Source organism: Trachurus trachurus, assembly GCF_905171665.1.
Source record: "Trachurus trachurus genome assembly, chromosome: 10".
NCBI lineage: Eukaryota > Metazoa > Chordata > Actinopteri > Carangiformes > Carangidae > Trachurus > Trachurus trachurus.
The window spans coordinates 24,105,455-24,131,223 of record NC_139894.1 but is presented as its reverse complement, the minus strand read 5'-3'; the positions used below and the strand labels follow the sequence as shown (position 1 = coordinate 24,131,223).

Here is a 25,769-nt window from a genome sequence, read left to right as displayed (position 1 = left end):
CTGTTTCATAGTTTCACAATGCAGGCAAAGTATGCCACCTATAATTTCTTGTTACTGTAATCTGTAGAGGTGGGGGAGATTCTCTGACCACAGTCCCTGAAGATTTAGCAATTACGTAACTCCACTAACAGAAATGACAGAGACCAGGTAGGTAGGTAGGTAGGTAGGTAGGTAGGTAGGTAGGTAGGTAGGTAGGTAGGTAGGTAGGTAGGTAGGTAGGTAGGTAGGTGGGTGGGTGGGTGGGTGGGTGGGTGGGTGGATGGATGGATGGATGGATGGATGGATGGATGGATAGATAGATAGATAGATAGATAGATAGATAGATAGATAGATAGATAGATAGATAGATAGATAGATAGATAGATAGATAGATAGATAGATAGATAGATAGATAGATAGATAGATAGATAGATAGATAGATAGATAGATAGATAGATAGATAGATAGATAGATTTGGCCGCCACTGCTTTAATTTCATCATGCAGTGAGTCAGCCAGTCGGTGACAGACCTATTCTAGCCCTTGTTATGAAAATTCAGCAAAATTAACAGTTACACTTTCCCATAAGCACTGGCAATATTACTAACACGTGTCACGTACCCTCCCCACGATGGCAAGGACACGTTGAAGGCCGGACTTGCCTAAATGATGTTGTTTCGGGTAAACTCTGGACTATATCCCTTCAGGACACTTTGATTGCAGCAACCGAGCAATGTGGAGGAATATTAGAGGGTTTTTGTGTAGTTTTATTGACCTCTTTGTGTTGGGCACGATGCACGCGTGAATCGTGTGAACGTGAGAGCGCGCCCAAGGCAAATTCAATACAGGACTGTTAAGGCTGTAAAAATGTCCTAAATTACGTCGTTTCGAGTAAACTCTGGATTATATCCCTTCAGGACACTTGGATTGCAGTGGACGAGGAGTATGGAGGAATATTACTAGGTTTTTGTGTAGTTTTATGGACGTTTTTGTGTCTGGTGCTATTATTCTCATATAAAGTTTTCGTTGGACTACGAACCCCTCTCCGGGGTCTCCAGATGCACTTTGAGGAATAAAAAACTACTCCGGAGTATTCATCAGCATGAGGGTGAGCCAACAATGAATTTCATTTTTTTATCTTAAATATCTTATCTTATCTTATCTTAAATATCTTATCTTATCTTATCTTACATAACTTTAACTACAACCTCTCAGCTATGATTTTCCAGATCTGCCTTTGTCGAAACGATCACCTGACCTGTCTAAGGCCTTGTTCACACTGCCACTCCAAATCAGATTTTTGTCATATCCAGATTATATCTAGTTTGATTTTTTTGAAAAACCAAAATGCGATTTTCCTAAACGGATTCAAACTGCATACAGAGGTGGTTTCAAATTTGATACTGATCAAATTCATAGAGATCCGATTCAATGTGAACGGTGTTGTGTCACTTGCAGCGCGACACAATTTAATTCCGGAGAGACAGAAGACATCGCTGGTCGGCCTGCACCAAACTCCGTCATTCCAGCGGTGATTGCAGCAGGCGGCACAGCTCAGCAGTTGCCTCCATTTCTGTTGCTTTCGTGCAATTAGCAGTTTATTGATCCTGATCAGATTTGCCAAAAAATACTAAGGATTTGTGCTGAACAAGGCCTGAGTGTTAACCTCCTGGGTGCTGTTTAATAGGACCCTTCCACCTGTCCACAGCTCTCCACGTGCTTGACACTGAACCATCAGTCATGGAGGTGGGGTCAATAGGTCAGGCCTCACCTCTCCTATCTAATTTTTAAATTATTAATTGTAAAATTGAACAAGTTCTGTATTGTTGGAGATTTTAATCTCCATATGACATGAGGTGTAATCTTGCTTCCGAATTTCTGAATCTAATGGGTCATTTGATTTCAAGCAACACGCATCTGGGCCTACACATAAGGGTGGGCACACTTTGCACCTTGTTTTGTCCCACAAAGCTTGAGAGTAACTAAAATCCCTCCTCTCCAGACACGCATTTGTAGTGTTTGTGTTTTAATCCTGTGCTTGTATCTGTCTCCCGTGGTATATTTCGTCTGGTGTTTTTATCTCTTTTTTTTATTCCCTATTCTTTCATTTCTTTTATCACAGTGTTGTCCTACATTTATGTCCACATCCTCAGGGGAATTCCAAAGAGTAACCCTGAAGAGTGACTAAATGTTTAATTATATATCTAGAACTTCTCTGAAAGTAGAGCAAAATAGATGAGGATCAGTGAAACTTATCTTAGCGAAACTGAGTGAGACAAAAGTCCAATTTCCTTGTGCAACTTTGGGACTCACAATGAGTCAGTCAAGTGCATTGCCATTGAAATTAATTTCCAAACATACAAAGTGCTGTATATATTCTCAAGTTTGGTCCTTTTTCATGTGAAAGCCTTATTTCCCGAAGAAGCTCACACAGCTTAAAATGACTTCAGGTAAGTGCTGTTGTAAGCAGAGAGATGAGAAAATATATCATCACAAGCAAAGACCACAGTGTAATTTGATTACACCCAATTTCTTAAAGTATATAAAAATTACCAAGTTTCTTCCAAAGGTTACCTGAAGCACCTCACATGCAGATTGTGACTCATACTGTCTAGTGTGGATGTGGTTGCAACAGTTGTCATCATGGAAGTTACTTGGGCTGCTTTTGTCTGTTAACACCATCAATGGATGCTAAATGAGTGTGCAGGTGTGAATTTGTGGATGATTTAGAGCAACATCATTGTGTACACAGCAGGGGAATTACCAAGGTTTTGAATCCGGCTGTTCAGGAGTATCAGTGTCTGACTTATTTCGACGGCCATAAACAGTTTCTAGGCACTGATGCCTTGAAGGGTAGGACAGGGGGTCTGTCCTACCCTAACCCTGACCCCACACCACAGGCAGACACAGTTCATAATGGTTTTGTTGTTGTGACGTCTTCAAAGTGAAAATTTCCAGCAAAATTAGTTTCGACTAAACCTTTCGATTCTCCTCCAAAGTTCTCAATCAGCAGATAACTTTCTCTACGCCCAGAGCCACAGCTGCCCCGGCTTTAGGGGTCCTGTGACCTCTTGCCCCCATTTCTTAATCCATCCATGACGATGCCTGTGGACAAAACAGGTGCTTGCCTGATATGTGATATCACCATCCCAAACGGATCGCTGATGGTTCACGTAGTTGGATTTTCTGCTCATATGGGGAACCATATGGGGAATCATTCTTCACCCATTAATGAGGGAAAAAATCTTTGCCGATACATCAGTATTGGCTAATGGAAATTTGTTGTGTCTCAGTGTGTCTCAGTGTATGATGTATTGCAAGTAAATGTAATGTGGGTGAACCTGAGACTGCTGACTGCTTAGTGTGGAAAAACTTCGGTCAACTCATGAGAGATCGTGTGTTGATAAAACATGAATCTTACATTTCCGCTGAGAACACTGAACGTTGAGCTTGCCACATTCAAAGCTTAACATTTCCACATCATTACTGGATTTTAAAGCTGTGTACCCAGAAACTGCACTACTGTAAATATGTTAATGTTAAAACATGATTCCTGTAAAGCCCTTCTTCACACCTTACCTGTCATGACAAATCAACAATCTGAGTACATACTGTATTTGTTTTAAAAGCCAACATTTTCTATTCACCGTAACTGTTAAGGATAACAACTTCAAATGATGAATAGTTTGTTAAAGAAAAGAAAGAGCAGAAAAGGATTAAAATTATGTAATTGTATATTACGTACCACAAAATACTGTTTCCTGTCACAGGCAGAGGTAGAAGCCACGAGGTATTTAGATTATTATAGATTGTATCGTTGCCCCCTGGAGACAAAAGCCATGGTCAAGTTGTAAACCATAGGTTGGTAAGTTAATCACAGTTAGTCATGAATTACAAAGTAGTAATTTTCTAACATTCACGGTGATAGATAGGTTTTATTTGTCATTCTTATGCGTCACATAAAAACGAAATTATGTTTCACACATCCACCGTTCGAGATCAAGATCAGTGCATTAATTTCAACAATAAATAAGTAAAACATGTATAATTAAAAACAACACCTAAAATGAATTATCATAAATAAAAGAGAATAAAAGTTATCATTAGATAAACACTCTAAAAAATCAGTTAATTCACATTCTTTTGTTAAGGAGTCTGATCACTGTGGGGAAGAAGCTGTTCAGGCGAGTGGTTCATGCTTTGATGCTTCTGTACCTTCTTCCTAACTGCAAGATTGTGAACATGCTGTGAGAGGGATGTGTGGGGTCCTTTAAGATGTCCTCTGCTCTGCGCACACAACGGACTCTGTGGATGTCCGGCAGATGTGGCAGTGGCACACCAATGATTTACTCTGCTGTTCTCACTACCCTATTTAGGTTGTGCCTCTCTTCTGCTGTGCTGCTGCCAAACCAGGATGTGATGCAGTATGTGAGAACAGTCTCGATGGTGCCTCTGTAAAACATGGTCAGGGCAGGTACAGGAAGGTCGACCTTTTTCAGAGAGTGAAGTCGTTGTTGGGCCTTCTTAATGACAGCTGTGGTGTTGACTCTAGAGGTTAGCTCGTGATAGATCGCTATGGGCAAAAAAACAACCAGTGATAGAAAACATTTTTTGTTAGCAATGTTTATTTTTCACTTGTCCGTATCTCCACATAACTGAACAATGTTTGTGAAATTACAGGGGAAAAAACGGACGCATCAGGCTTAAAGGGATACTTCACCCAAAATCAATTTACGCCTCAATTTACGGATGAATTTTAAGCCTAAATAACACTAAAACAGTTGTGGTACAAAAAAATTCACCCCCTAATTTAACTATGACTTTATGACTTTTTAAGTTGGCTATTTTAACATGGGGGGTCAATGGAGAATTGCTCACTTCTGGTCCCAGGGTGTAAACTACAATCTGGAGGGAGCTAGTTGCTCCAGTTGTACTGGGAAATTATAAACAAGAAAATTTCCATTTTGCAATGTTGAGTTTTTCCAGCCACCAGTTACCATAGCTGAGCTATTAGTCCCGCTCACTTACTGATCATATCCTAGTTCCGCCTGCTCATGGAGGCAAACGTACAGATTCCCATCAAAACTAGTTATAGCTGTTTAGATTGTGTCTCCTTAAGACCAAATTAGGATCAATTGCATATTAGTTTTGAAAGGTGTGATTGATGACAACACAATGTCCATACTCAACAGCACAGACACTGAAATGCACCATCTCAGGCCAAAACATTAAGTCTGTCAGATTTATTTTATTTTTGTGCTCTTAGACACACCTTGGGGACTAATATTTTATTAATTTACAGTGTCTGTTTCTGAATGTGCCTCTTATTCTAGGTGTGATGAAATAATATCTTTGTGGAAAGCTGCTTATACCACATACTTCCTTTGGGGACATACGGTAGCTGCGTGCATATTCTTGACTTAATCTCATTTTGAGTCAGAGATAAAAACTCAGTTGCTTCATTTCAAATGTTTAACCACAATGTTGTGTAACAAAGACAAAAACAAAGGTGGGAAAAGAAACGGACAGGAGAAACTGATACAATGAAACCCTGGTATATGCAAGTCATCACTGTGAAATGTAATTTTGATCCTTACTTAAAATAAAGATTGATCTTGAGTAATGTATGCTTAGTTTGTTGACTCTCCTATCTTACACTTACTTAATACAACCTTCTGTTGAGAAACATGCCTGGCTCAGGAGGTAGAGCGGGTCGATTACTAACCAGAAGGCCGATGGTTTGAGTCCCGGCTCCTCTGTCTGCAATCCACACTTGCACTCTAAAAAATCAGTTAATTCACATTCTTTCATACTGTTTCCTGTCACAGGCAGAGGTAGAAGCCACGAGGTATTTAGATTATTATAGATTCACCCCTTCCCCTGCCGTTAGACCGGCCTCCCCTCCCTTCCCATGGACCAGTCTGCCACCCAGTCCTCCCATCGAGCTGACCGGCTCTCCCTGCCCCCCCCCTCCCCTCACCAGAGACTGCCTTCATCAACCCCTGCTAACATTTCCATATTCCGCACATTCTGTGACAAACTGTAAACTGTTTTCTTGTCTGTAACAACATCTATTGCACGTCTGTCCGTCCTGGGTGAGGGATCCCTCCTCTGTTGCTCACCCTGAGGTTTCTCCTGTTTTTCCCTGTTAAAAGGGTTTCCATGGAGTTTTTCCTCAGTCGATGTGAGGGTCTAAGGACAGAGGATGTTGTTACGATGCCATGTAAAGCCCTTTGAGACAAACTGTTTGTAAAAACGGGCTATACAAATAAAATTGCCTTGCCTTGCCTTGCCTTGCCCCCTGAACTGCGAATGAGTAGATTTCAAGTGCTGCCTCATTCATTCACTTTGTGAATGTGAGTATTATTTATAGAGGCTCCACAAGTAAATTTAGTTGCGTACTGCACAATGACAATAAAGTCTTTGAATTTGAATGTAATTTAAATGGCTGGCATGAGTTGTCTAAACACAGTTATTTTTAGCTTAAACAATTTAGAATTAATGATGTACTTAACATGTTCATTCTGAGGCGATCGGTTTAAAAACATTTTTAAAGTCAACAAATTACATTTTTCAGTGTAGTTTTTAATCTGGGTGCAATTTTCTTTGAATAATATCAGCCTTACAATGTCTCATGGTGTCTATTAAATGAACAGTGAGGCATTTATTTTACTTGACAGATATTCAACTGGTCCATCTCCAAAGATTATGGTCCACTGCAATGTTCAGGTTTTGGGGCTCTTTAAATGTTTTTAACCCTTTTCCTTCAGTGCTTTCAGTGTAACACTCAATCCTCCAGCATCACGGAGCTGAAACACTTCCTCCAAGTCATCCTCGTCATGTGGCTGTTGAAGAGCATCAGTGTCGACAAAGTCTGCTTCACTGTCATCATCTTCCCTCTCCTCATCTTCCTCAAAGTCGTCTGGATAATCATCTTGTTCTGAAACACCAAACAAGTCTGTTGAGTGATCTCAGAAAAGTTTACAAGAATTTAGGGCCTATATTTTATTTTATTTTTGCCATTAAACAATTTCTATTTTTACAAGCTCATATTGTCTACCAAATTATCACCAGAATGCTAAAAAAGGTTACTATCATAATTTACATACAAAAAGCTTGTGGCGTGCATAATATTTTGGTTAGGCTATATATTTACATTTTTTTCATTATTATGTTCAGTAAAAACTATGAGTCAAAAACTATGAGTCAAAACTATGAGTCGGGCCAGAGTCAGACAGTCTCTAATTGCTTGTTTTTTCTGACCAAAATTTTATTTCAAGACTCAAAGTGGTCATATTAAAGTTCACTTTGTTTAATTTTTCTTCTACAACATCATCTCACAACCTCCCAATTTATCTTATGACCTTCTGGAGGCGTCAGATCCTGGTAGGGGAACCACTTAACAAAAGTGTAAAAAAAAGTGTGCTCTTTCTTTAGCATACATTTGAATGCACTTTTTGTTGATGGCACTGGTGCTTTCACAGATGTGATTCCCCCTGAACCTTTTTTTTTTAAGATGCTTGTTTATATATATATACTGTATATATACTGTATATATATATATATATATATATATATATATATATATATATATATATATATATATATATATATATATATATATATATATATATATATTTTTTTTTTTTTTTTTTTTTTTTTTTTTTTTTTTTCAGCTCAATTTTACCAGTGTGTTCAGCTGAATCACTCCTCATTGGAGACCTGCAGTGTTCAATGTGCTCCTCTCCAGAGGACAACGTCTCATCCTCATCAAAGTCTTCGGGATAGCAGCAGTCACACTGGGTGTGTCCTCCAACACACAGAGCATCACAATCTTCCTCCTCCTCATTGCTCAGACTGTCCTGCATAGTGTGAATTTTCTCTTTCAACAAGTGAGATTGACCGAGAGCATGTGGCCCTGTGTTGCATTCTTCTATATCAGTGTCACAGCTCTCCCCTTTAGATTCAGCCACTGGAGCACAGTCAGTCTCTGTGCTTGTGATGTTCCTTAGGTGATCCTGCACATGTGCACTGCTCAGTATGCAGGCCGCACTTGGCCTCTCTTCTGGGTTGAGGCAGAGCATCCTCTTTACCAAAGATGAGATATTGTCTGAGTATGTGTCAGGCACGGGATCGTACTCCCCTTTGGTGATCTTGTACAACAGACTGAGGAGGTTTGTGGCTGTAAATGGGGCTCTGAGAGCACAGATCTCGTAAAGCAGACAGCCAAGGGCCCAGATGTCGGACTTGGAGCTGTATGGGACATCCTGGCAAAGCTCGGGACTAAGGTAGCTGGGTGTCCCAACACATGTGGATGCCATATCAGCTGTGTTGGTCATTACTTTGGATATCCCAAAGTCCCCTAACTTCACCACACCTTGCTTTGTTAGCAGCACATTAGACGTTTTGATGTCCCTGTGCAGTATTTTAGCAGTGTGTATGTAATTGACAGCCATAGCCACCTGCACAAACCACCCCATCACGGTGTCCTCTGTGAAAAACTCCCCTGGTGTCCTCTGTTTCACTTCGTCATCCAAAGTCCCACCGTCACAGTAGTTCATCACAATGTAAATAAAGCCGTCATCCGGGTTTACAAAGGCATCGCTGCATGTGACTATGTGAGGATGCTCTAGCCTCCTGATGATTTCCGCCTCTTGGAGAACAGCCCTCCGTGATCTCGCTGACCGTGCCTCCTCCACTTTCACCCTCTTCACGGCGTGCAGGCTCTTCCGCTCCACATGCCTCATCAGGAACACGTCTGCCGCTCCCCCCCGACCCAGACACAGCACCTTATCGTACATCTCCATGCTTTGAACTGAAGCAAAGTTCAAAAACAGCTTCTTCTCGCCGCCACACAAGACATATAGCTACCGCACGGTCGCACGGTCGGTGTGTGTTCAGTGTTGTCGTCATGGTAACCACTGCACAACAGCGCCGCAGGGAATCAGCTGTGTGCTGTGGTTCACTTAAAGGGACAACGAGGAGTTTTGGAAAAGCGAAGCGTTTTCACACTACATTTATGAGCCTCCGCGCGCACCGTACATTTCTTTGACCCGGCGCAAGACGGACTCATGTTTTCATTCATCAAAAATTAAAGTCAGAGGTTCAAAGAGGTTCACATACCATCGTAGTTCCGACCATAAACGGCGATTCTGCGGCGTTATTCTCATAACTCGCCATGAAGGAAACGCTGGTCGGCTCGACCAGCATTTCCGCCACCACTAATAATAACAAAATAACGATAGAGACAGATCGATATATTTAGCGAAAATGGAGCCATTAACAAGTGTGAGTAGCGGAGATTCATCCACATTAACGTGAGACTTTTTTATAACCGAATAGAAACTCCTCGTTGTCCCTTTAAGCAATATTACCCGAGAGGGTGTGCTTTAACGTCATTTGAGCACGACGGTGATGCGGTCAGGACCGAGGCGCTTGCGCCGAGGTCCGCAAGCATCACCGAAGTGCTCAAATTACGTTTAAGCACACCCTCGAGGGTAATATTGCGATTATACAACAATTACCAACAAAATAAAGCGTATAATTAAATAAATATTCATGTTGATGGACATTTTGCTCTCAAAATGTAAAGTTTTTTGCGAGTGTGCTTCCCGTTTCCATGGAAATAAATGGGGTCTGACTAATAACTGAAACACAATCAGTCACGTCAGTAGACTCCTATGTGTAATGGAACCTTGTTCACCTCTACAGCAAATAGTCCGAACCTTAGTAACGACCTAGCAACAGAAATGATTTTCTAGTCCCAGATGAGTGAACTCTGAGCTGACGTTCATGTTTTAACGCGGTCTCGGACTTTCCCGAACTAAATCAACACTGCACAAACTCGCCCAAGTTATAACAAAGATGCCGTTTTTTTCCTTTCACAGATGTAGCTTCTACAACCGCAAACTCTGCATGTAAATGAAGTTATAGCGCCGTGTCGCCGACACAGCTGATAGAGAAAGCCAAACGATTACTCCATATCAGAGCGATATATCTAACGCTCTGCTCCAGATTATTTAAAAGCCCAAAAGGCGCAAGCAAGAGAGAGGGAGAGAGAAAAACATACAGGTAATCACCTCCGTTTTATCCAATGAAATATTCAGCTCCAGGCCATATTTTAAAAAAACATATTCACCGCGATCACAACTCGTGTCTCTCCGACTTTGTAACGTTACACACATGGGAGGGAGACAATCCTCTCGGCTGTAACGGGGAAGTTTACAATATATTAACAAAAAATAAAATAACATAATTGTTCTATAAATGTGACTTTGGCAGCTGTAAGGAACAACCTACAGGAGGTCAATGTAGTTTGTGATTTATTTAAACGAGTAATAAATGACGTTTTTCAAAATAAAAGGGGGAAAAGTCCATGTTGCCATGGAGATGTGTAAACAACATGACATGGCGAAGTAATATTTTCAGTGATGTGTCAGCCGTGCTGTAATGCTGATTTGAGCACGTTCTAAATGTCTTATTGACCAATCAGATTGCTTGGTCGGAACTACTTGTTGTATAATTGGTGTTAGTTACATAGATATAGAAACGTTTGTATATCTATGGTTAGTTAGGCTAGGCTAAATGTATGTTAATCCAGGGGTTCTCAACTGGTCTCACTCTGGGACCCACATTCTCCCATTGTCATTAAGTCGCGACCCACTTTTATAGAATTCAAACCAAGATTTTTTTTTTAAGCCTTTAAAAACTAATATAGCTCTTTATTGAGCAAAGTGTAGCCTATTTCAGAGCACATGAATGAAACTGAGGAGGACCATGACAACTGCGTGTACGGAAGTGAATAAAAAAATATCAAACTGCACAAAATGGAGACCAACAAAATGATATATTTGACTTCTTAATGCATCTGCATTCAGAGCATATTCACAAAAGTGAATAAATATCAAATTGCACAAAATAAAGACCCACAAAACAAAACAAGATTGCATTCAGGCCACATTAATAAGAAACTGATATCTTTGCATTCAGAGCAAATAATAAGAAACTGAGGAGGACCATTACAACTGCATGTGTTCACGTGACGCGTGCCTTTCAATATAAGTTATTTTTCAAAATAAAAGACATGTCCAACATCAGGTGTGCATTAAATATTATTCACTTTTTTGACCAGCCGTCCGCGACCCACTTTTGGGTCCCGACCCACCAGTTGAAAACCACTGTGTTAATCGATCATCTCTTGACTGTTTATTTGTCAGCAGGACTATCTATCTATCTATCTATCTATCTATCTATCTATCTATCTATCTATCTATCTATCTATCTATCTATCTAGGCCTATCTATCTATCTAGGCCTATCTATCTATCTATCTATCTATCTATATATCTATCTATCTATCTATCTATCTATCTATCTATCTATCTATCTATCTATCTATTGTAGTGTATTATCCACCTGAACTTTTTGCTTTACAAGTTTTTCTCAGTCGCTTTGGTGCTTTTCTCACATCACTCTTAACATTTGCACAACAGTTAGTGCATTTCTCAGAACAATTATCACAAACTGGAAAACCTAGTGGATGACCTGCAAAAGCGCGTCACTTGCTCAAAATGGATTGTCCATCCCTCAAAAGCAAGTACTCATGTCAATGAAACTGTCAGTGTCGTCAAAATGAGAAGTCCTGTCACCATCGTTTATGAACAAGATGGTCAAATGGCTTCGTCATGTTTTCATTAGGACACTTTATTCTCTAAGTGTTTTCCAATGCAGAAAGTGATGATACCTGAAAATGCTCCAGACAGCACTATACACTACTAGTACAGCCATGTGAAAACTACAGTAAAGTTACACATTACTGTATTTAGTGGAGATACTGAATGTGTTTCACATTTCTACTGCATATGCTCTTTGCAATTCTGATTTGTTCACAGCGTTGTGCAAAGGAAAAATACACTACAGTCATCTACAACAAACATAAGAAACACTCTTTGGGTACAACTTTACGTAAACAATGTTGCAGTACATATAGTAACTGAACCTACAGAGTACTGTAAATCATTCCTGCACATCCACACGTTCCAGTCACATTTTCATCTACATCACTCTGTCAACTGTAGCGATTGAAACAGATTCAATATTCCCAAAGATACAGTAATGTCATCCTTACATTGCATCTCTTTCAACCTTATGCCATTGTTTGTAATGGGCTCAGTCTCTTCCAGCTCTGTGAGGTTGTCTTGTAATCCTATGTGATGCAGAGTAAAATTACAGTAATGTACAGTACATGTACTGCATCAACCATTATTACTGTAGTGTACAATACTGTAAAAGTGCTTCCTACTTGTAAAATGCTGTAGTACAGTACCGTACTGTAAAGATGGGAAATCTTTACTGTGGTTGCTGTAATACATTACAATACAGTAAATCTGTTCTCTAGTGAAGCTGTGAGTCTAAATGTAAATGTAAAAATGTTCTTGTCCCACTGTATCTTAATGCCTGACACAATGACAGCAGTGCAGATTGTTACCATACATACCTGTTGTTCCTTACTGAAATGTTTGAATAATTGAATTCACAGTGCTTCTCCCAACATTTAAAATTAGTTTGACAGATTTTGAAAACTAGTTCAACAATTTTGTATGTAATGACTCAAGCAATGAAATGAGGACTATTAGTTTTATAGGGAAAGACTATTCAGCGTTCAAAAGTATAGTTCATTTTGACTGACATGACATAAACAAATGATAATGTTGTAAAACAGCAGAGAATTGTATGAGAGCAACTGATACATGCCCAAAAGCATTTGCAATTTGTTCAGAGGAAGGAGAAACTGCTACTATGATGTGGACAAATGACTACATGTTGTGGAGGTTGAACTAATAGTTATGAGAACTTTCATTCTGATCTGAGAATAGCACCAAAGCGACTGAGAAAAACTGTAACATCGTGCATTATGTTCTTCTGTTTTTCTTGGAACTGAAAGAAAGTGTTTAGTAGGGGAGAGTGGGGTAAAGTGAGACATTTTTGTTTTACATTTGCTCCCCTCTAAGCGAGCTAAAATGATTTATCAGTAATCTCCATAGGGAGAGATCTCACATTGGCACCATGAGATGCTCCAAGATTCGACATTTTTTTGTACGCTGTTCTTCTTCTTGTTACAGTAATAAACTAGCCTACTATTTTGAATACAAGTGAAGACGTGTCGGCGGCGATCCCTTATTTTCATCAACACATCAATATACCACACTATCTATCTATCTATCTATCTATCTATCTATCTATCTATCTATCTATCTATCTATCTATCTATCTATCTATCTATCTATCTATCTATCTATCTATCTATCTATCTACAGTAGCCTATTGTAAAAAACAAAAAACTGAAATGATCTATAACAGAATACCTGAATGTCTTATTGCTAATTAATGTCCCTTTTGGTGTAAACTTTATGATGTAAATGACTGTAATGACTCTGAGCTCATCTTTGTGACATGAGGTGGTGATGATGCTGCAGCACGTACGCTCTTTGTGGGTGTTACTCAAACTATAGAAAGCCTAATTAATCAGCAAGTTTACAGTAATATTATAACATTACCTTAAACTACTGAAACTTTTCCACCAAGCTGCGTTCACCCGGCCATTTCCCCTCGTGGCTTTTCTCAATTGGAAGCTTAAATTACTTTATGTGTTGGCTAAATAGCTACTTGACATGCTAATAATATTCCAACACATATCCAAACACATTCGGATACTTACAGTATCTTCTATTGCACTTAGATTGACACTTTTATTGAGTTTGTACATGTGGTAGAAAGTAGGCTAATGTCTGCCCACAGGATCCTGGCAAACGCTCCTCAAAGCCACACCTCTGAACTTACATCTACTTTCTGATACATCTAAAAATATTTTTATTCACTTTTACTTATATAGACCTTTTCTACTTTAGTATGTTAGTTCTTATTTATTGTTTATTTATTTTATTACTTAAGTAGGCTACTGAGACCTGAGTAGCTGCATCTCTTTCTGCATGTTTCATGGTGTGAATGATAATTAAAAATCTAGCTAGCTAGATAGCTAAATAAAACAAATGTGTAGGCTACATAAGTAGGCTAATGGCATGAAAAAGATAGCACAGGCCAAAAATATGTGATGGCAGTGGCTTTTGTGGGTACAGCTGTGAAGGTAATAGCGTACTCCGCTGAGGTTAAGTACGGTGCTATAGGGAAGGTTGATTGATTGATTTAGGCTACTTTATGTAATATCCCCAAGGGGGCAATTCAGTGTGCAGTTGGCACAATAAACACACCGGATACAACACATAAAGTAGCAATAAATAGATAGAAATACATCATATATTACTGTAATACATAACGGTACAAGAAATAGAAATACCAGGATACATCATAAAAATTATTACCGAGCCTACAAGTCACATCAAATCATCAGCTACAGCTGGTTCAAATATTTAACAGCTAACGGGACGAATGATCTCAAGTATCTGTTTGACCTGGCCTTCCTAGTAAAAGACATCCTCCTTCCTGAGGGTAACAATCTGAACTCCTTGTTCAGAGGATGATCAGGATCTGCCAGTATGGCCTTTGCCCTATGAACACACCTGACTTGATATATCTGACCTACTGTAGATCATCAAGGTCAGTGCCAATGATCTTTCGGCATTGTTTAATGATACTGCTTAGCCTGTTTTTGTTAGCTAGACTGAGGTTACCAAACCAGCAGATCATAGAAAAAGTGAATACAGACTTGACAAAGGATGAATAAAACATTCTCATGAGGGACCTCTCTACCTGGAAAGTCCTCAACTTTCTCAAATAAAACAGTCTTTGATTGGCCTTCTTACAGATTCTGTCCATATTGGGCTCAAATGTCAGCCTTTCGTCCAGGATAGTCCCAAGATATTTATACTGGCTGACTGTCTCGACTGGGGACCCTTTTATAGTCATTAGTGGCATGGTAGGACAGTTTCTACGGAAGTCAAACCGTATATTTTTTGTCTTGCTAACATTTAGTTGCAAAAATGACTCCTCACACCAGTCAGCAAAATTATCCAAAACAGGACCATGGCCCATCTCATGGTCCTGCAGGAGACTGAGGATCACTGAATCATCAGCATATTTTATGATAAATGATGACTCATAAGTACTGCGACAGCAGTTTGTGTACAGGATGCGGGTTTGACCACACAGGCCACTATCAATCTTTCCTACAGCGTCAACTGAGTGAGCTGGCTGTTATAGCCTAATGATGATGGTGTTGATGGTGTGACAATGTGGTTTGAGTTAATCTCATCATTAGCACTTCGCTGGCTTTGATGAGAAAAGTGTGCTATAACAGCTGATTAATTAGGCTATAGTTTGAGAAACACCCACAAAGAGCAAGTGTGCTACTGCTGCAGCATCATCACCACCTCATGTCACAAGATGGGCTAGATAATCCTTCTGACAAATAAACAGAGAGGATGACTTTGACCTATATAGGCATAGTGTTTTTCTTTACCTTAACTTTAAACATGAGCTGATGGAATAACTGAACTGATGATAGGCTAACACATATTTAATAACTAACACCAGTGTTTCCCCTACCAGCCCAGCACTATTTTCATAGCTACACCCGCTCACACATGCATACACATACACAGCATGGATGTATTATATTATACACAGTCAAACCTTGACAGATAAAACACATTTATAAGGTGTCATGTCGGGTCACTACACTAGGTGGCGGTGTGGAGAATTAACTACCTGCAATCTGCCAATAACTATCTAAAGAAGAAGAGCGGTGTGACGTCACGGCTAATCACAACAGAGCATGAGCGCGTGCTGTTAAATTTCCTGTTTTAATTCTTTCTTGAATTGCAGTTTACTTTAATCAAAAAAATGCCACCCAAGGGTAAAGGTGGCAAGGGTGGTAAAGGTCAGTGACTGCCAGCTATGTCCTGTTTGTCCTGTATTGCGTATTTCTGAGCTTTTAGTCTGTAGCATTGAACTGCAGTAGCCTAACTTACATGTTTTTACTGTGACAGTGGTGATTGTGGTCGTCGGGTAGTGCTGTGCTGCTTGTTTTTACTGTAACATTATAGTACATTAGGTCTACTCTTGTTGTGTTGTGACACTCGGTTCGTTCTGTGCAGGAGCCGCTTCAGGAAGTGCAGACGCCGATAAGAAAGAGAAAACACCCAAAGGCGGCACAGCTGTAAAGGTAATAGCCCACTCATCCATAGTTTTCCGCTGAGGTCAAGTGCGGTGCTGCAGGGGAAGTTTGACCACGCATGCCGCTGTCAGTCCTTCCCCCACAGCGTCACTGTGTGAGCTGGCTGTTATAGCCTAATGATGATGATGATGTTAATGATTGTGGTGATGATGATCTTGAAGATGGTGTGACTATGTGGTTGAGTTGAACTTTAGCACCTCGCTGGCATCTACAAGAAAAGTGTGCACCATATAAAATTTCCCGTCCATAGATAGACGAGTTAAGAAGAAATGAACCATGGCTAACCCCCAACCCTTTCAGCTGGTCATCGTTTAGGAAATTCCTTTGAAACTCTGGCCTGCATGTATTACAGTTTTTCTCGATTGCTAAAACAATAAACCCTGTTGTCTGAACCAAATTCTCAGTTGCCTGAACCTACTGATTGAATCAGTCACTCTTATGGCAAAACCATCAGCACTTTTCACCTGTTTAGACACATCTTACCAACACATTTTCATTGTGATGCACCTGTGTTGCAAAATGCTGAGCACAGGTGGCAAAAGTCAAACACAACTAAAGCACAAGTTTCACCGGTTGAACACAACAACTCAAAATTGATCACACTTGTGTCCAATGATGTGAGGGCACATATACTGTAAGCTAGTTCAGGATGAAGTCCTGTGGCCTGATCCAGTACAGAGAAATGATGCTGTGGCTGAGTGTGCACTTCTCATTTCTATATTTTTGTACTTTATTTTTATGTAGGTTTACTGCATACAAGTGCTAAATGCACAAGATTTCTGTTTGTTTTTGTACTGTACAAGTGCTACGTGTAAAATGCACAGGATTTCTGGTTTTTATACTTTTTTTTTTACTGTACTATGTACAAGTGCTAAATGCACAGGTTTTTTGTTTTGCAAGAGAAGATGAGAGACGACAGGGTGAAGGAAGAAAGGATGAGGGAGGGAGGGAGGGATGAACTGGGAAGAAAAGAGAATAAGGAAGGAAAAGGGGATGAAATGGATGTGGGGAGGGAGGGAGGAGGGTGAAAGAAAGGGAAGGAGAGAAGTGCTACAGTAAATGCACAGGCTTTTTGTTTTGCAACATGCATTTAGCCTACAGTGAACAATAAACATTTATTTCTACAGCTTCATGTGCTGAGTGTTGTGTTTTCTATTTTTCTATGTAGTGTTTAGTGACTGCTCAGTAGTGTTTTTAATTTTGATTGACTTGGGGCACGATTTTTGGGCACAGATTGAACTGTTTTGAGGTGAAAGTTTGGTTTTGCAAGAAGAGTCTGAGGTTTTGTGAATGTAGCTTGAAAATTGGGGTTTGTGTTCACAGTTTAGAGAAAATGAGAGAAGCTTTCGAAAAATGTGTCTTAGCAATCGAGAAAAACTGTAACAAGCAAGGTCTCAATTAAGTGCTCAGTGAGTGTATAATTGCAGGGCTTCACTGTTGTTTACTCCTGGAAGTCAAACTGTGCTTTCATGTTCTGTGTTCCCCCAGGTTCGACATATCCTCTGTGAAAAACATGGCAAATGCATGGAGGCGATGGAGAAACTGAAATCTGGTGTCCGCTTCAGTGAAGTAGCATCACAGTACAGTGAAGACAAAGCCAGACAAGGAGTAAGAGCATGTTCTCATATTCAGATATCATTCAGATATAATCAGTTTTGGTCAGGTTCAGCTCCATTACTTCTGTATTGCTTGATTCAAATCCTTCCCCATTATTTGTATTTTGCCCTATTTTGGACACCATCATTCTTGAGATTTATACACAAGGGAGTTGAACCCGTCCAATGATCAGTAGGATCTGATGATGATGAAACTGACTTTTTGGTTACATCAGTGCCCTAAAGCATGGAAAACCCAGCACATGGCTGCAGTCAGAAGTTGCATCTGAATGCAGGCATTAGCGTCTTTCAATTTGGATTTGGAGATGTCATATAATATACAGGCCTAAAACTCATAATGAGTCCTCAAGTCATTACTAAATAAGTACAGTGTGTAATTGTACCTGCTTATTCACACCTGCATGTCATCACAGCACCTACACTAGTGTATTCTTGTGCACTGGAAAACTTTGGGGTGTCAGGGACTTTTCTTACAATTAAACTTGTGTTGCTCATGCTGACTCACTATTTTTCTGCTTGGGTGACCATGACTGTTATATTGATGACAGGGTGATCTGGGGTGGATGACTCGGGGATCAATGGTTGGACCTTTCCAGGATGCAGCATTTGCCCTACCTACCAGCTCCATGGATAAACCTGTCTACACTGACCCTCCAGTCAAGACTAAGTTTGGCTACCACATCATTATGGTAGAAGGAAAAAAGTGATGCGGAGTGACTCAACATTTGAAATCAGGACACATTTCAATTCAACAGTTCGCTTTTCATTTTTTTCAACAGTTCGCTGTTTTGTGAAACTGATGATTTTCTGATATCCCTTCTTGATGTTATAATATGAAACGGAAATTATCCTGTCTGGTTTGTTTTTTGGTATACATACACTACCACAGTGACAATTCAACCTGGGGGGGATATTTTTACAAGTTCAACTTTTACATTCTCATAATCATCTGGATTTTCCTTTTCTGTTGGATCAGTCATGTGGAACTCAAAACACCAATGGCCAAATAAATGCATTTTCACTCACATAGTACAAGATGTGTGTGGTTTATGAGATGTGTGTATGAGAAAGCTGAGAAGGGCTTGATGGAACCAGACGGGAGGCGTGGGATAGTGTAACTTTGACTCATAAAAGAACACCACAGTATTTTGAGTTTGCTGTTCACATGAAACATCCTCATTGCCTCACAGAAAAACACCTCTTTCACAGAAGGTTACATCACACCAAGTTGTTGCCCCAAAAAGTAATGCTAGATTAGTTACTAGATAAATCGTCCCATGGGGGAATTATTTTCCCCTGCATTGGACCATACCTATGACAGAAGGTTAAAACAATACATACAGCATGTCAAGACTTGGTTCTGTCACTGAGGCACCTCGTTTAGGGCTGCTATGGGCTTGGGTACCAGGCTTTTGCCAAAGTGCAACTTTATTTATTGAACCCTCGGGACCTGGACCTGCTCCCAGAGGGCAGTAAGGTTTGTCTGTATGATGGCCTCACTGTTGAGCTCTGAGAGATTGGGTGCTGTGAGACCAATTATATTGGCAGTAAAATAAGTTAAATTGGGTGCTGGGAGACCAATTATCTTGGCAGTGAAATAAGTTAAATTTGTGAGTTTAGGACCTGCTTTGTGACAGAAAGCATACTGAAGAAGCAGGTGGACACTCCATCAGGGTTCTAGAGAGCGTACCACTGTGAGTGTGCTGTTGGGGTGGGGGGTGGTGCCCATTTTCCTTTTCCTTGTCTTTTTCTCTGTCCTTTTTTTTTTTTTTTAAATATATATATATATATAGGCTATATATATATTTTTTTTAAATCATTTTTATGCACATTTGTTTTGGTTTTTCTTGCACCTTATTGAAGTGCAAGGTTACACTGTCACTATTATTATTTTGTGATTTAGTTGTTACAGTCAATTTTGTACTGTCTCTATTGTCAATTAATGAGTCATGTTTCTTGGTTGTAACTTGTATTCTTGTTAAATAAACATTTGATCACAAAAAAAAGAAGCAGGTGGAGCAGTAGAGCAGGACTGGTTGAACAATGCTGTTGTGCAGCTGAAGGAGAAGATGGGGGGCAATATTAAGTCCTTCAGGCTTAGCCTACAGATTGAGAGTCTTCTTTTCTGATTAATATAATTTAGGCCAAGATGATTTTAAATGAATCTTCGGAGCTGGTTTACATCTCTGTTCATGAGTCCGGCATTCACAGATCACAGAGCTCAGAGCAGGAGGAAGCTGTTGCTCTCCAGGACAATCATCTCCTCGACTCAAGAGAGCAGTGACTCTGTAGCCTACATCACATCTGGGAAATGTTTTGTAGACTGATGAAACTCAGGTTGGGGCTGCTTAGCGTGCAACACTATGATTAGGAATTATGGAAAAAAAAAAGGAGAACTGCAAACCAACAAAAGAAAAACGGGTGAATTTCGGTGGAGCATAGTGGGTATTTCCTCAGTCTCATTTTCATGCGGTCTCTGTCTGAAACAGAAGTGCAGTGTTTTGAGCAGCCGACGTGGGGACATCCAGACCGCCAGGTGGCGGTAGCCCGCGGAGGCTGCGGGCGCCCGGCTGCCTCGCACCGGGAAAAGACGGTGGACGTTGATACGCCTTGCTAGATGATTGGCGAGGTAAGATGGCGGCGCCAGAGGAGCCAGAATTATCCCAGGCGCAGACCGAAAAACTCCTCCAGTTTCAGGTCAGGGGACAGCTCAAATACACCGCTAACATGCTTCTGTGTGAAACCTCATACTCTTTTACGCTGCTGTTGTTACTAACTCGTTGTAAAAAAGAGGAAACCGCGCGACTTGAAGCGTTTTTCGCACAGTCAACTTCGGGACCGTTTCCCCTTAATGTTGCCGTCAACTGGAGCCACAGCTAACGTTAGCAACCACAGCTAACATTAGCCCAGCTAGCAAGTTAGCTTACTTCAAGGGCCAATGGGTGGACTTACACATCATAACGATGGTTTTGTTGCACTAGCAGGCGTATACCCGGTTCAACTGTGTTCATCCAAATCACTCGTGGCTCGCTCTCCCGATGTAAATGTTGACTTTCCGTGCAGTTGGCTGACTGACGGGGGTTTCTCCCGACGCTCCCTCCAACACTTGCTGAGTTAACATTAGCACAACAGTCATGATCGAGCTGTCACTGAAGTTTCTCAGCGACACAATTGTTTGTTTTGGGGCGAAATTAAGCGGAATCGGTAATTATTATAACGATGAGAGTAATGCAGTTATCCCCATCCTTCGTGTCAAGGCCTGTTGTGTGATCTCAGTCTGTCAGTGAAAGGGCTAGCTAGTAAAAGTGTTATCTTGATGTTTTGAGAGCTAGCTATGCTTTAACGTCAGCCTGCATTGGGATAAACGATTTTTTTCCCTGTTCATGTTGACGTTAGTTAGCTGTGTAACTAAATGGTAGTTAATCTGCCATATTAATAATGTGATCCTGACTCGGCTGACCGCAGTTATTTTGTGGTTTCTTCCTGCTAACATTTTTCATGAGGAACTTGACATGGTGAAGCTGTAGTAGATGAGCTACGGGGGGGAAGCCCTGGTTGTGGGTGTTCAAACGTACCTTCCTGCAGGTCTGATGCACCTGAGGCCTTCAATCTGATTGTATTTCTTCAACAGGACCTAACTGGACTGGAGTCTATGGACCAATGTCGTCGCACATTAGAGCAGCATAACTGGAACATAGAGGTAATTTAAAGTGTTTTTTGTCGTCTCTGAGGATTAACCATCAGTTGTTGTTTTTTGATGACTCTTAATGCTTTAATTTCTAAATTAATTATGTGAAATGTGTTGTGTGTCTCTTATTGAGTTGTCATTCCCTCAGTTCAATGAAGGACTTGACTTGAGTGTGATGGGCTTAACTCTGTCCATTTCAGGCTGCAGTACAAGACAGACTTAATGAGCAGGAAGGAGTGCCCAGTGTGTTTAACCCTCCACCATCCAGACCATTGCAGGTCAATACAGCAGACCATAGAGTATATAGTTACATCGTGTCAAGGCCACAACCCAGGGTAGGTCAGCACACTTTCATGTATTGGTTTTTAGGATAATATCTCTGCTTCGATGTTGACTATTTTCACACCAAAAAGTATACATGGTTCCTGTTCAGTCTTAATAGTTGACGTAACTGTTGTTCAGGCTTGACACTTGGGACATTCTGCCTATTCTTTCTTAGTCAATATTTTCATTGGTACGGTGTCACTCAGATACGGATACTGAAACTTAGATGACTGTGTGATTATAATGTTTTTATGTGTTTATAATATATATATTATAGGCTGTTGGTTCTTCTTTTCAGGGATTACTAGGATGGAGTTACTACTTGATAATGCTGCCATTCAGATTTACATATTACACACTCCTGGACATATTCAGGTAATTTGAGCACATTGATTTTAAACTGTAGTTGCTACTTACGCTACACAGAGGAATGTAATGTAATCGCTACAATGTTTTCTTCTTCAAGGTTTGCCCTGCGGTTCATCAGGCCAGATCCTCGTGGTCGTGTGACAGACCCTGTCGGAGATGTTGTGTCCTTCATTCATAGTTTTGAGGAGAAGTATGGGCAGGCACACCCTGTATTTTACCAGGGAACATACAGCCAGGTAAGTTAAAGACATGTGCAAACATACGATTAGGAAAAGGAATATGTATCTTGTTTCTGCCCCAACAAGGTAAATGGACAACATCCTGTATTGCTTTTGTTTACTCTTGACACGTGTAGGCGCTGAATGATGCCAAACGGGAACTCCGCTACCTATTAGTGTACCTTCATGGGGATGATCATCAAGACACTGACGAGTTTTGCCGGTAACACAGCTGATTTCTACGATTGCCAGCCAAGTTTTGTACAGTTGCTAGAATTTGTTTTGTGAAGTCTACTGGGATTTTCCCACATGGTTAGAAAACTATTATAGCTAAATGTTTTATATAACTTTGTTTCTTGTAAACATTTGCGCAGAAAAAAAAGATATTGTCTTTCAAATTGTTGGTTTTTTGTTTGTATCTCATAGCTCCACGTTATGTACAGAAGAGGTCATAACTTTCCTCAACACACGAATGCTTTTTTGGGCATGCTCAACCAGCAAACCTGAGGGCTACAGAGGTATGCACATTCACTGTTGTTGAATACACCATTTGTCGTGAATTAGCTGTCAGTGTAACATGGGTTACTGTAATCATGAAAAAATATGTTTATGAGCGATTGATAGAAATGTTTTGCTTGTGGGCTACCACAGAGCTAAACTGGGATATGATTTGTTTTGTGCATGTATTTTTGTGTGCTTGGGTAGCAGCACTGTGTAACGCAGTGATATTACTGTTTAATACTTGGGTGTGTTTCAGTTTCTCAGGCATTGCGGGAGAACACCTATCCATTCCTGGCCATGATAATGCTGAAGGACCGCAAGATGACGGTGGTGGGAAGGCTCGAGGGCCTCATTCAGCCAGAGGACCTCATCAATCAGCTTACTTTCATCATGGATGCCAACCAAACATATCTGATGTCAGAGCGCCTTGAACGGTATGAGGAATAAATCAAGTCACTTAAAGAAAGGAAAAGTGAAAGTCATGTGTTCTAAGGTATGACTGTCGAGGTTACCGTTGAAAAGCAGCTCTGTGTTTAATGCCGCAATCTGCCAATGTGCCACAATAGGAACTAGTGTACAACTAAAGAATAATGTGTTTGTGTCAGGGAGGAGAGGAACCAGACCCAAGTGCTAAGGCAGCAGCAGGATGAGGCCTATCTGGCCTCCCTCCGTGCCGACCAGGAGAAGGACAGAAAGAAACGGGAGGAACAGGAGCAGCGCAGGCAAGAGGAGGAGAAGGTCCGACAAAGTGCTCTTGCTGAGGAACGGAGACGAAGAGTGAGTCTCATTTTCCATTCATGTTGTGAATGCCAAATTTGCACAGGGGGGAGACCTCATCCAATAATTATTTTCAATACAAGTCGTTTTTTCCCTAATGTTGTCACTTTTTGCTGTGACTTCCAGACACTCGAGGAGGAGAAGGAGAGGAAGTCAGAATGTCTTCCTCCAGAGCCGCCTGCAGATGACCCAGAGAGCGTCAAAATAGTGTTTAAACTGCCGAATGACACGCGAGTAGAGAGACGGTTCCTCTTCGGGCAGTCTCTGACGGTGAGTATCCAGGTGGATTTCTCTTAACCAGAGGTTTTCAGTAGGTTTGACAAGGAACTCAGGTTTTGTCGAAGCTACGTAGAATTAATTTTTATCACTGCATGATACCATGTACAGTGAAGCAACACAAGATTTTCATTCCAGCCAAACACCACCACATATAATAATGTTAGTCTTGGGTTGGAACAAAATCATGCACGCTGAAGCATGCAGTCAACACCACATGGTTTGACACCCATAATTGGAAGAATGTCTCCTTGGTGAATACTTTTGTTGCTTCAGAAATTAATTACATGCCCATTCACTTGCCTGTTTTCCTTCCACAGGTAATATACGACTTCCTTTTCTCACTGAAAGAAACCCCAGAGAAGTTTCAGATAGTTACAAACTTCCCTCGCCGAGTCTTGCCCTGCCTCCCGACTGAGGAGCAGCCCAACCCACCCACACTGAAAGAGGCAGGACTCAGCCGCTCCGAGGTCCTTTTTGTTCAGGACCTTACGGACGATTAATAGATGACATGCCTCCTCTACATGGAAACACATTTTCCCTTGATGCCCTCCCTCCCTGTTCCTCCCCTTTTTTTTTGTCCTTTTTCTTCTTTTGTTGAATGGCCATTATGCACAAGGGGATCATTGAGATAAAATCCTGACTTGGAAAGAGTAAATCCACCTTGCATTCAGTCCTTGTTCAGTTGTGTTTACAGGGTTCCCAGTAGCCTGGAAAGTCTTGAATTTTATCAAATAAATATTTCTTGAAGTCCTTCCTTGAGCTCATCTTTGTATCGGTGTGGAGAAAGAAGTTTGTTTTCCATTGTCTGTACTAGTTACCTGTTAATTCTTGTCCTTCCTCACCAGTAATTGTTGCATCAAAGGATTAATCATCTACTGAAATATACTGAAACAGTAGCATAGCTTTGTGCAAAACCAGAACCATATCCCAAATTACTTTAATGACAACTGGGCAACTGAGGAAGGCAGGTTGTCTTAATACCTACTGATACACACAGGATAAAGCATGGAGACGTATGGATCTCCATGATGGTGTGAATGCCTTGCCTATTTTTTTTTTTTTTTGTCAGACTTGATGTTTGTTCCATTTGTCCTAATTCAACACCCTTTTTTGCCTTAAGTTTACACATGCTTCCTCCACAGTGAGAGACGAGCACAGAGGTGGTCTTATTTTGGAATGGTGCTGCTGTTGTGGTTTATCCATGTGGTGTGGAGAGCAAATGTATTACTTCAGGGAGCAGGTTGATGGATTTGGACAAAAAGGAAATATGGGAACCCTGTTATAAATGAGCCATGACCTGTACATAAGTTAGATATTTAAAACCTTCAAATTTACCGAACTTCTTTTTTTTTTTTTTTTGACTCATGTGTCATAAAATGACCAAATGCAGGTTGGTTACTATGTCAAGCAGACTGCCTCAAGCTCATGAAGTTTAAAAAGATGATATTTAACAGAGGCCACAGCTTTTACATGTGGCTGTACCTAGTCTAGTACAAGTCTGCCCATAGTGTGCCTGTGGTAACTCATAGATGCCTGTTTTGCCTGTAACATCTAAATGGGCTCATGTAAAGATGTAATTTTCCAACTATAAATTAAAAACATTTTAAAAACGCAGGTTTATGGCGAATGTACGACTTGCTTGTTGTAACAAAATGCATTGAATAATCACTTCTTTTGTCTGTGGGGAAACAACTAGAAGAGAAGCTTTCATTTTGATAAGTGGAAGATTTTAGGTAGTTTTTAAAGTTTGTTTTTGCTAGAATCACATTGAAAGTCCACTGAGGGTCAACTTTATTTAAAGTACTGCAGCTTTATCCTTTTATTTTCT

General features: G+C 40.5%; 3 protein-coding genes across 3 annotated transcripts; 2 read left to right on the top strand and 1 right to left on the bottom strand.

Moving 5' to 3' along the window:
- Window positions 1-6,730: 6,730 nt before the first annotated feature.
- nek12 (NIMA-related kinase 12) lies at window positions 6,731-8,785 on the bottom strand (the record flags this gene model as incomplete). Its single annotated transcript, XM_083980285.1, has 2 exons — window positions 6,731-6,918; window positions 7,666-8,785. The coding sequence occupies 2 exons, from the start codon at window positions 8,783-8,785 to the stop codon at window positions 6,731-6,733; spliced, it is 1,308 nt and encodes a 435-aa protein (XP_083836411.1).
- Window positions 8,786-15,725: 6,940 nt separating this feature from the next.
- Window positions 15,726-18,802, top strand: pin4 (protein (peptidylprolyl cis/trans isomerase) NIMA-interacting, 4 (parvulin)). Its single transcript, XM_083980523.1, has 4 exons — window positions 15,726-15,872; window positions 16,090-16,157; window positions 17,658-17,777; window positions 18,334-18,802. Exons 1-4 carry the CDS (start codon window positions 15,836-15,838, stop codon window positions 18,490-18,492), a joined length of 384 nt encoding a protein of 127 aa, XP_083836649.1. The 5' UTR covers window positions 15,726-15,835; the 3' UTR covers window positions 18,493-18,802.
- Window positions 18,803-20,399: 1,597 nt separating this feature from the next.
- Window positions 20,400-25,520, top strand: faf2 (Fas associated factor family member 2). The gene is made up of 11 exons (XM_083980655.1): window positions 20,400-20,482; window positions 21,417-21,485; window positions 21,674-21,808; window positions 22,096-22,172; window positions 22,264-22,402; window positions 22,522-22,607; window positions 22,811-22,902; window positions 23,142-23,319; window positions 23,491-23,662; window positions 23,789-23,932; window positions 24,259-25,520. Exons 1-11 carry the CDS (start codon window positions 20,420-20,422, stop codon window positions 24,439-24,441), a joined length of 1,338 nt encoding a protein of 445 aa, XP_083836781.1. The 5' UTR covers window positions 20,400-20,419; the 3' UTR covers window positions 24,442-25,520.
- The last annotated feature ends 249 nt before the right edge of the window (window positions 25,521-25,769 follow it).

Bases quoted from the DNA above. Each gene is read 5' to 3' on its own strand.
- pin4 (XM_083980523.1), top strand. From the start codon at position 15,836: ATGCCACCCAAGGGTAAAGGTGGCAAGGGTGGTAAAG. The intron at 15,873-16,089 runs GTCAGTGACTGC...CGTTCTGTGCAG, and splicing joins AGGTGGCAAGGGTGGTAAAG to GAGCCGCTTCAGGAAGTGCA. The intron at 16,158-17,657 runs GTAATAGCCCAC...GTGTTCCCCCAG, and splicing joins AAGGCGGCACAGCTGTAAAG to GTTCGACATATCCTCTGTGA.
- faf2 (XM_083980655.1), top strand. From the start codon at position 20,420: ATGGCGGCGCCAGAGGAGCCAGAATTATCCCAGGCGCAGACCGAAAAA. The intron at 21,486-21,673 runs GTAATTTAAAGT...TGTCCATTTCAG, and splicing joins AGCATAACTGGAACATAGAG to GCTGCAGTACAAGACAGACT. The intron at 23,933-24,258 runs GTGAGTATCCAG...TTCCTTCCACAG, and splicing joins TCTTCGGGCAGTCTCTGACG to GTAATATACGACTTCCTTTT.